The 12047-nt window shown below is 34.9% G+C and overlaps 1 protein-coding gene across 1 annotated transcript; it reads left to right on the top strand.

Moving 5' to 3' along the window:
• The first annotated feature begins 205 nt into the window (after positions 1-205).
• Positions 206-628, top strand: LOC133306591 (putative calcium-binding protein CML19). The gene has a single exon (XM_061506911.1). The coding sequence runs from the start codon at positions 206-208 to the stop codon at positions 626-628; it is 423 nt and encodes a 140-aa protein (XP_061362895.1).
• The last annotated feature ends 11419 nt before the right edge of the window (positions 629-12047 follow it).

Here is a 12047-nt window from a genome sequence, read left to right on the forward strand (position 1 = left end):
GCTACCATATTGGGGACAACCTTAACGCGAAAACAATACCAACTTGACTTCACAACACAACATATATAATCACCATATCCCTCACAAGATGTTGCATACAATTAGCCCAATACTATTATTACACATATAAGTAATCTTGTGCTTAAAAACTTTACTAGTGTTAATTTTGTAGCAAGTTTATTACAATTATCTGTGTTGTGATAAAATGAGGAATGCAGGGTTTGAGCGTGTTATTAAGTATTTTGATGAAGATGGTGATGGTAAGATTTCTCCCTCTGAGCTTAGGAACCGGGTAGGCATGATGGGTGGTGAGTTATTGTTTAAAGAAGCTGAAATGGCTATTGAAGAATTGGATTCTGATTGTGATGGGTTACTGAGTTTGGATGATTTTGTTGTGTTGATGGAAGCAGCAGGGGAAGAGGAGAAGTTGAAGGACTTGAGAGAAGCTTTTGAGATGTATAATGATATTGAGATGTGTGGGTTTATAACACCCAAAAGCTTGAAAAGGATGCTTGGCAAGTTAGGAGAATCAAAATCCGTGGAGGAATGCAGAGTGATGATTGGTCACTTTGATTTGAATGGAGATGGGGTGCTTAGCTTTGAAGAATTCAGAATCATGATGCAGTGATGTTGTCTACATTTATAGTTCAAGGCTTCATTTATTTGTACATATTTTTAGTCTATAGATTCGTTGTTATGCTTTTGTAAAGATTCACACTGCATTGCTTAGCTTCATGTATTACTTTGCTCTGTGACTACGTTTTGTGATGCTGTTTCACTTTTTTTCCCATTCTCTTCACCTTCAAAATAAATAGCATTAGACGTCACTAGTAGTGGAATAATGAAAATCTGAAGATAAAAGCTCACCGTATTAAAAAAAAAAAATTATACATTACTTATTTTAAGAGGATTTTTTTTAAAGTGAAAACTATTTTGCATTTCAATGGAATATATAAAAAGAATTTTTTTAGTTAAAAAAATGTTTGAATATTAAAATTAACAAATATATTTTATTTATAAATTTACTATGAAAGATATGTATTGGTAATCATGATGGTGTAGTTGGGGCAAAATTGAATTTTGAAAAAAAAAATTAATTTTTCGCTTCAAACTTTTTCGTAAATAAGAAATCTTGGTTGTAACTGTGGAACCAATGCACTCAAAATGAAGATTTCAATAATGCAAGAGTTTTGATGATAACAAACCAGCTTGGTAGAAGACCTCAAGTGTGATACATCTTATAACAATAAAAAAAGAAGTCCAAGGAAGCAATTCAACAAGTTAACAAGGACAAAACCACCAAGTCCAAAGAGAGATCAAGAATCAAGCTTCAGTGGAAAAACCTAAGCCCAGGAACCTATAAGTAGTACATATATAAGACTTAGACTTAAATGTAAAGGTAATTGATCAATATTGCATGAATGAACTCAAAGAACACTTATTTTTATACATGCATTATCAATGTCTTTAAACACTTAAAAGAAATATGAAAATCTCATGAAAAACATCCTTGACATGCTTTATAACTTCAAAATATTTTCATTAAGTCAAGGATTTACATAAAAAGTGGTTGAAGGCAAGTTAGAATGCATTTGAACTCAAAAATGCTATATTAGTACTTGTTGTCGAGAAAGTAATACTTTCTTGACAAGTAATCAAATACTTTGCTGGAAACAAAGTAATTGATTACTTGATGCAAAGTAATCCAGTAATCGATTACCTTGCTTCTAATGTGAGAAAGATATTTATGATGTCTTTCATATTCATTTGAAGGTAACATGGTTTGTTGGTTCCTTGTTTTTTAGATGGAGCTAATATCTAAAGTTCAAAATCGATTTATTCCGCTTGCTGCAACGTTTTTCCCATATCCCAATCAGTAATCAAATTTCACAATTGAACGTTATGCTCTTCGTGTGTTTTTTTTCGCCTTTCTTTTCTCAATAGATGATGGCTTATATTATATAGTATGAGCAAAATTTATTGCAGCATCTCTTAATGAATGGTGTGGAATTTGAATGTGAAATACACACACAAACAAAAATAAATAAAAAACCTTTGGGAATTTGGATTTTTGTTGTTGTTGTTGATTTTCTGGCTTGGCTTCCATTGAGTTTAACTAAGATGAGTCCTCTTGGTTGCACAATACCAGAGAAATGAAAGAAATGCTCTATAAATTTTTATTTTATTTTTAAGCTTTCTCCTATAAGTTTAAGCATTTGTTGCACTTTTCCGTACACATATTTGTCTAGTCAGTGGAGCACTGGATTGTATTATGTGACGTTCTAACCAATTTGTGTTTAATACTGCTTGCAATAGAAGAAAAAAAAAGCAAAGGCCAACGATACAGAGGATAATAGTGCATATTTGAATTTAAAAAAGAAAGTACATATTTGAGTAATGGCTGTAAATGGAAGAGATAGTAGTATAACCCAGAAGAGGCATAATAAGAACTAGTAGCCAAACAATAGTAGCAACTCCGCGTGATACTTTTGTGTTCTTATGTATGCCCCATAGAATATTAGTCAACTCTGTCGTAAGAGGTTCTTCCGAATGGGACTGCTTGGATTCCTCATCTAGTCCAAACAATCACATAAATAGCAGTAAACAAAAGTGAGTCTATTTATGTTCACAAGAATTTGGGCCAAATCCAAATTAGAGAGGAAAATTATGGATTCCTCTTATATTTGCTTTCCAAGTAAGCTTGCGAACTTTAGGAAAACTATGTTTTTTTTTGTCTTATCATTAAGCTAATATTTTATATTTTCTATTTTCAATGCAGGTGTGATGGGGTAAATAACGCTTCAAAGGATTACGATTCATACAAAAACAAATTTAGGAAGGATGATATGGAAAAATTGTATTGTCATATTTTTTCAGTGGAACTAAGAAAATAATTTGTGTGTGGTTACGTGAAAGACGATATTTTGTATAGGAATTTTATTTAGCAATTATTTCCCTTATGCAATATTGGTAGAAAACTTGATTAGCTCATATGAATTGAAATCTTGATGTGTTGTGTAAATTCTTCAATGTATCAATAAAAAAAACTTACATATCCAAAATCAAATATAGGGTTTGGAGTTTGGTTCATATTTTACTGTGTTCACCATTTTGCTCTTGAGTTATTTTTAATATTATTTTCTTTATTATTGTAAGATTTATGAAATTTGAAATATTTTTAATTAAAAAAATTTCTTATATTTAGCCACATTCATTAATGTGGCTAAAAAATGTTTTCAGACATGATTAGCCACATTTTTTTATTGTGGCAGACTATACAGTTTAACCACATTTATAAAATAGCTAATTAACAATAATTGTGGCTAAATAAGTGCTACCACACTCAGTCAAAATGTGGCTAAATGAATAAAATAATGTGGCTAAATTATTGCAACGCCACTTTTAATCATATTTAATCAAAATGTGGTAAAGATTGTTAGCCACATTTTTTTATCAATGTTTGCCACATTTTTAAATTTGGCTAAATAACACTTTTTTGTAGTGGGTAAATTTAGGGACGACATTACACACCATTATGTATAATCTCCAAAACATGCCGACACAATCAAATTGCGCCACATAGCCCACATACACTAAACTAAAAGGCACTTGGTTATCCACTTAACATCGCCCAAAAGAAAATGTCAACTTTTTAAAAAAAGGCTTGGTACACATAAAAAGTCAGTTGCAATAAATATTATCAAAATCGAGTTGCTACATAAAAATGAAAGTTGGGTAGAAACGTAAATCGTAGAAACGTCACAAAACGTAAAATTTCTACTACTTAGGTCAAGATACAAAATTATATATATATATATATATATATATATATATATATATATATATATACAAATGTTAAAAAAATCATATAAATCACTACTTAAAATTTAATGAACATCTTCATATTTAAAAGTCACGTGATTATATAAGACATAAGTCTAAAAACACAAAAAAAAAAATTGAGTTTAAAAAAATAAAAATAGGGTTTAAAAAAAATAGAGTTTAAGTAAAAAACGAAAAAACTTACATTTATACCTTTTTTACGTTTTTATGCTGTATTTCTACCTTTTTTATTAAGAACCTTTTTACTTGTGTTTTAACACATTTTTACACTGCGTTTCTACAGTTTCTACGTTTTTAGACTAATTTTTGACAACAAAAATGAAGCGATATAACAAAATAAATTTAATTCCTCTCACACATAGGCTAGGGAATTAACTCTTATCTTTGAAGTCCAACTTCGTGTAGTACTAAGCTGAGGGAAAATCTATTACGGATTAGTCCATGAGCCCCGTTAAAGTCCATGGCACATTAAAACTAGAGAAAATAGTAACTCAAGTGTTACCTAGCATTATCCAATCCGCAAAATCCTCTCCCCGTCACCAATAATGGCATGGCCTAACTTGTCGCTGCCTCACCACACACAAGACCACCAATATAAGATAACTTACACACACAGAAAACATCAAAACCTATTCATAACACCTTCCTTAACTAAGAACACTTCTTTAATCACCAATTGTATCATGTACAAGGTACTGATCTTACCTTATCGGAATCCTTAAGCTGATTATACTTAGTGAGAGTCAACTAAATTACTAGTTGTACATGCCACTTATTGTAACGCCCGGCCGCTTCAAGAATCAATGATTATCCCCACATACTAACACGAGACTTTTCCATGTGCTTTTTCCTCACTCGCACATTTCCTGGGAAAACTTTCCAGGAGGTCACCCTTCCCAGAATTGCCCCAAGTCAAGCACGCTTAACTATGGAGTTCCCGTTCTAGGCTACCGAAAAGCAGATACATCTTGTCAGTATAGGTAGTACCAATTAATTCTTATAAGCTATCCCAAATTGTGCAGTCTCATACCTGCACAGTCTTTGGAATCTCTCTCTTTCGGGTGTCGATTCAATTCATTCATGCATGTAACCCCCCGCTGGAAGCTTGTCAGGAGCCGCTCCTTGTCCGTGCCTGTTTGCACCGGCGATCACTCCCCGCCCTTGTCAGCGCTCAGGATGTTACACTTATCATCTTACTCAAGGTCACTACTAAAATTAATAGCTTCCTATGTTCAGAACGACTATGTTTTTTTTACCTTATATCGAACGATTTGGACAATTTAGGAGCTTTCCTAAAAATTTATTTGAGGGTGATTGACCAAATAATTTAGTTTTAAATAAAAAAATTGAAATAATTAATTTTAAAATTATTTATCAATATGAAAGTATTTAATTTAACTATATTTTATCATGTTGACCTCATAAATGAGACTTGTCAGTCAAAAATAAGGGAAGAGAGTAATCTTATTAAGACCATCAAAAGGGCACATGTCCTCAACAATCTCTCAGCAACTGAACCCTAGCCTTCATCCTCATGCGTTCACAGTGATATTGACACAAAATCACAACCAAATCCACACGCTGCATCTAACCATCATCACATCTGACCTTGATCTCATTAAATTCCTTTGCCACTATGCCATCTTTCATACTTTTTTCTCCCAATCATTTTTCCTAACCCATAACTTAACCCAAACCGTTCACAAATTAGCAAAGCGCAAAATTCTATCTGCTACGTTGGGGTGAGGTTGTTACAAAAAGTGGTGCGCTAACGTTTTTTGACTGCAAACTGTGGGGGTGCTTGCGTAAAGAAGGATCACATGATTTGTAAAAAAGGAGCACACGAGGACGCTGCTGATAGAGTAGCCCAAGCCCATACATGTGTAAGAGAGCCGATATGAATAGGAGCTTGTGCAAAAATGTAGGCTCTCTCTGCTTCATCTTCAGCTTCTTCGTTTTCTGATTTTTTTTTTTTTTGCTTTTGCTGGACAATAATACTATTTTTATTTTGTTTTGTTCTGTAAATGTAGCATAGTGTAGAGGCTATCTTGGTGGATAGTACTTGAATTGTGGTTTTAGCTTTCTATTTATTTTATTTTTCTTTGTATTCCTTTCATTATTGTTGTTAAGCTCAATCCCTATGGATTTAAGCTAGATTTTCTAGGGGTTGGGTGACTGAGACCCCAACCACAGTGACTAGTGTTGATTGTTTTTCTGAAATGAATGTTTAATTTCTTTAGTTCAACTCTAGTTTACCTATTCATATTTTATTTCATTTCGGCCGTGTGAAATAGGTTTGTTTAGGGGGAATTTATTGGGAAATAAATTTCTCTGGAAAATGAGTTGAGCTCTTGGGCTCAAATAAGGGATTATTTGAGGGAGTAGTTCATATATGATTTTTACTCCTCCATGTGGCTAAAAGGAACTGAGCTTCAAACTTTTATTCTCACCTACCTAGGGATAATTGTGTGGGAACAAAAGGGACAAGGATTTTTAAGGGGTTAAAAATTCATAATAGTTTGCCAATTGAAAAAGGATTGTGAAAGAATTTTGTTAAGTAATCAAACACTAAGAGCTGTGGGGAAGGAATCATTCAACCCATTTTTTTATTAGACTTTTTAACACTTTGTAAATTCTAATTGTTTTTTAATTCACTTAAATTCTTAGTAATTCTTGCAAAATATAACCAATTTGAAAAATCCAAAAATAATATTCTCAGTTTGTTTTATTTCTTTAATTTTGCACATTAAGAAATTGATTCCAAATTTAAATCAGAAAACTCTAAGTGAACTTTTAATCTTCAGTTTGTTTATTTTCTATTTATGAACCTTAATTGTAATACCCCGTGTGAATCCAATGTATTAAACATACATGGCAGTAGCGCAGCTATATAAAGGCGAAAACTAACTTTTTCTTTCCAATTATGATGTCATTATTATTACCAAGTTGATTACTTAATTCTTTTACAAAATAATGCCTGTATGTAAATTGCAATAAATAACTAACTGAAATACCTCATAACATATATAGAACTAAGTCGACTACAACACGTGGACCGGACCAAATCCAACTACATTATTTCAACTCAAAATAACCAACAAGTCTGAAATCAATATGGTATGGACAATCCCATACTCACCAAATAAACAACATAATCATCAAGTCTCAATATAAAAGTCATAACAGGAAAATCAGGCATAATCATATAAAATAGCTAAATCATCAAGCATGCATAAGTCAGCTCAGCTCCGGTCTCCTGCCGCTCGAGGTATCAACCCCAAAGGTACCTGAACCTGAAAATGTGCCCCAACGTGGGGTGAGATCTCTAAAACAAAATCTCAGTAAGACAAGGGGTCCTCAAGAATCTTTCCACCCCAAGCTCACTTACATGTGCAATATAAGTTCTAAAACAGTAAGACAATACAAGTTCCAAAATTTGTGCAATGCAACATATAATCATGTCATGTGTGTCAGAATCCTACTGACCAGAGAATAAACATGTAGGAATTACATACGTCTGCAACCTACAGTACAAGGAACACCGCTTGTACCTCACCCACAGAATCACCATCTTGTATGACGCTACATACTCAGGCTTACCGTCTAAGTGGAACACCACATACATATCATAAGGCACTTGCACTTAACAGCTCAATAGCATTTCAATAAACATCATTTCATGAAAACACATCATGCATATAAACTATCCCTCCATGAGGTACGGTGGAACCAACAATGGGCAAAATCGAGGATGTAACACCTCGTTACCAGACCGGTGTGTTATTGTCAATTATGATAATAAGCACAGTCACAATCATAGCAGTTATTTGAATTTACAGAAAAAAAAAATTTATTTTTAATAGCGTTTGCACTTTTAAATAATCGTATCAAACAATATACGAACTGTGATCACAACTCAAAACTTATAGCGAAATTATGAATACACTAGCTTAATACCATATAGTTTACATTTGAAGGTGGCTAAGTGGTTCCCATAAACCAACAAAGCTAATAACTTATCCTATCCATGTTTAACACTAAATATCTTTTCCTTTTTATTTACTCTAACAATTTTTTTTATACCTCTCAGATTCTTCTCATTCATTAATATGTTATAGTTTTCTTCGTTAGCTACGCGTGGGTTCAAACCACGCTCAATTTGGAGCATCGTAGCTCAAGTTATGAATTTTCTAAGAATGTGATGCTGAACCCGCACATTCCGGTGCGAACAGCGCCAAACTGGCGCGAATAGCGCTACGAAACAGACAGTTTCCAGAATTCCAGTGCGATCAGCGCCAATCTAGAGCTAATAGCGCCAGGATTATGTCTCTTCTCTGTATTTTGGCACGATTAGCGCCACCACGGAGCTAATAGCGCCAGGGGTCTGGAGATAGACACCAAAATAGGACAGTTCAACCTACTTTCGTATTTTATCCATAACTTGAATTATACTAATCCAATTTACACAATCTTAGTATTGTTGGAAAGCTAAAAGGAAGATCTATAACTTCTAAGAAGGTCAACGGGTCCAATTCTATCATATATGAGGTGAAAATTGGGCAGCACTCTATTTATATTTTCAACAATTACCAATTCTCCAACTACGTACCTAATTAATTATCAACCCAATATTCACATGACTAATTTCACAGCTCAACACATTCATTATGTCATTGGTCCTTCCATCAATTATAAACCTCCATACAATATTCTTTACAACAACTAAATCTTTAAGCATAATCTAAGTGGCAATTACCATGATTCCCAATATCATAGCCATTTTAAACATCAAATGGTCTATTTACAACATAAGACTCCAAATGCCTCAAAACATAACATATTTGGCCATGGACACCAAAATACAAATATAAACCATATGAGGCATATACAATTTCATATACCAAAATACAACACCATGATCAAATGACTTAGAACCACATATGGACAACCAAAGCATGGCAACTATAATCTCATGCAATCCAATGTTCATACTCTAAGTCCAAGATACAAAATAAATGCTAGTATGTGCATCCTATGTAATCCTCCAAAATGATATGCTCTCCATATGCACATCATGATCCAACTCCTCAATGCTCGCTATAGCCTGAAATGATGTCCCTAAATGCAGGGTGATATATACAAATATATCTCAGTAAACCAAGGGTACTAGAGGATAACTACACCTCATGGCTCACTCAATGTGCAACAAATAACATCATGTAAAATGCATAACATACAAAATCACAAACAACTGGGCACAAATCCAAGAACATCCACATAAGGATTCCGTTCAAGGACCCCATCATATAACTCCCGGGAATTTTCCCGGTGCCTCTCCCATGGATGAGACGACGCCATGGCAAAACCCAACTGGAACTCCTCATAAGCCCTATCCAGCGGAAGTCCCTCGTTTGGATCATCCTATGACACCCTCCTCTGTATGCATCCAAGGGAGTTGTCTGCTAAGCGGATTAGAGTCGTAATATTAGCGGATAAGTTTGGAAAAAAAAATTTCGTCTCATTAAAATTTTGTTTTCAAATCTGGTCAAAGGGGATTAAACAGTGTGAAAACTTAGTGAAATATATGGCTTGCTGAAATAATCATTTTCCTGAAAAACCTGTCTTTGTGCAAAAATCATAATAAATCGTGCTTTCAGAATTTCATTGTAAAATTTATATAATCAGAAACTAGACACGTGGGGCTTCGCGCGCATATAAATTATAAGTAATTCGGAGGGCTGTAGCCCCACTAAATATAACTCGCAAAGTGCTCGCAAAACAGATTATAAAGCTGCATTCAAAACCTTAAGAAATAGTTTTCGCAAAACGTTTCTAGAATTTTTCTAAAGTGCAAACCGACTAAAAAAAATCTTAAAACAGAAGCTAAATCATGCTTCCAACAGTAATCCAAACTTCCCAAAATATTACGATAATACAGTCATCCAACAGACAAACAGGCAACAGCAGAAAAGTCCAAACAGCAGCAGTAAACAGCAAATATCCAATTTTTTTATCAACGTCATCATATAATTTTTCGTCCTCCTGCAATTTATAAAAATTGATCCCCAAAGAGGTGAGAAAAATCCCAGTAGTGTGATAGCAAAACCAATAATGCAACAATATTAAACTAGGCGCAGAATTCCAAAACAGTCGCATCATCAGTAAAATTCCGTACAGCTGTTAATCATCATCTTATTGCGTACATAACACCATGGTCATGTATGTTCATAATAGTCATAATAGTGCGTATATAACGCCATTTCCTTGTACGTTCATAGCACCGTCGTGCACGTACTAACATACACAGTGGATATTCCATGATGGCTCCCTTAAAGGTGAATTCCAACTGTGGCCTATGCGGACGGAAGCCAAGTGTCCCATACCCTGGTACCGAAGGGATGCTTATATGATGCGTGCTCAAACATATGCATATTTATATGACTATTCTAGTCCATGAGCAGCATGAAATTCGTGCATGTATACCATGATATGCTTTACATACAAACAAGAAACAAATGAATTATGAGGTGTATATGCATGACTAGATCATCATCATAATAGCATATATTTCATGTACTTTCCGTACCAAGCTGCCACATAACAATTACTTCTCATACAAAATTTTCCATCTTGTCACATTCATAGACAGCATACATATAGCATATGACAGCACATTAATCCAAGGCATGTGTGAGCAACAATTCACAATTCTATACACTAGCTAATAGTCACATTAGGTAATGCCACCAGACACTTACCTCACGTGCCACAATATTTACCAAACAGCAGGGAAATCAGTCCACACTCAAGGTTTAAGCGCACCTAAGCCAAAAATATATAAGTCAGAAACGTTCATCACATTATTCCCTTTACGCAGCATACATTTTCACTCTTCTCACCCTTAATTCCCAATCAGTTTTTAGGATTCCTTTCCTAATTTTTTTCTGACCTTAAATTAACTATCACAACTCGTTAACAGTGGACAAATCCAAGGTTTCTAAACCCAAATAGAATCGATTATTAAGCATTCATAGGGTGCTCATGATATTCATTCACATACATTTTCTACACGGCATAAGGCGATAATAAGGCTTTAACATGTTGTCCATAGGTTCTTAACATATGCAAGGCTTGTCAATTTTATTAGTCCAAAGAAACAGTCCCAAACTCTAAAATTATCCTCCGAGCTCCAAAATCGTTTTGTGATTGCATGCGTCATAAAGGTTATAAGGTTCTCAAACTAGGCAGCATAAAATAGGAGATGTAAAATATGTTCTCCTATCATACCTTAAAACCGAAACAGTGAGGGTGAGTAAGAGAGTTGATTTTTTTCAATTCACAACCTCTATTATGTACCCAACGATTCACTAATCGCTTAAAGAGAACAGCCGCCAAGGATCGAACAAGTAGCCTCTCTCTTACTATCAAGAACTTGAGCTACAATCTGCATGCAATGGGAGAGTTCTCAAAAAACCGAATGGATTACTAAGGAATGAGGACATGGAAAAAGGCACCTCACCTTCTCCTTCTTGATTGGGTTGTGCGCACAAAGGAAGAGGATAGGGGACTTTCTTGAGTCAAAACCTACATGCAATCAGACATCTCCATCAAACACACATGGTAGGAGATGACAAGGAAGAGGAACGTTTACTATACCTCCTTGAATGATGAGCCTCGGCTGAACAGGGAATATCATGTAACTCCTTACCTTCCTAAGGGTGAACTTCGGCTGAACAGTGGAAGAGAGGAAGGAATGTAAACTTATGTTTTGAATCTCCTTGCTTGTTGGTGCACGGTCGGACAGGGAAGAGAAGAAGAATGTGATTATGAGTTTTGTTGCCTTCCTATGAGGTTAACGGGTTCAAGGAAGAGAGGAAAGAAAGATGATGCAGTCTAGGTTCTTGATGTTCTTCTAGGGTGATTCACGGATGAGAGGGAGGTGAGGGCTGTGTTTGGTTCTGAATTGAGGACAAATGGTTCTGCCTTGTTGCTCCACTAATCAGCACCTAGGGAGAGGAAGGAAGACTGAAGTGTTGCTGAGTTATGCTCTTTCTTGTACCCTATCATGCGCACAAGGAGAGATAAGGTGATTGAGAGTTGAGCTTGGCCAATAGGGGGACATGCAAACGGATTCCCTTCTCCTCATTGGTTGCATGGGGCGGCTGGCTGGTGGAGTTTGGGCACACATACAAGCATTCAGCTTG

This window comes from Gastrolobium bilobum, unplaced genomic scaffold, assembly GCF_033153095.1.
Source record: "Gastrolobium bilobum isolate Gb01-03AN ecotype WA unplaced genomic scaffold, APGP_CSIRO_Gbil_v1 utg2911, whole genome shotgun sequence".
Taxonomy (NCBI): domain Eukaryota; kingdom Viridiplantae; phylum Streptophyta; class Magnoliopsida; order Fabales; family Fabaceae; genus Gastrolobium; species Gastrolobium bilobum.

What these genes read in the sequence shown, in the direction of transcription:
- LOC133306591 (XM_061506911.1), top strand. Translation starts at nt 206, where the DNA reads ATGAGGAATGCAGGGTTTGAGCGTGTTATTAAGTATTTTGATGAAGAT.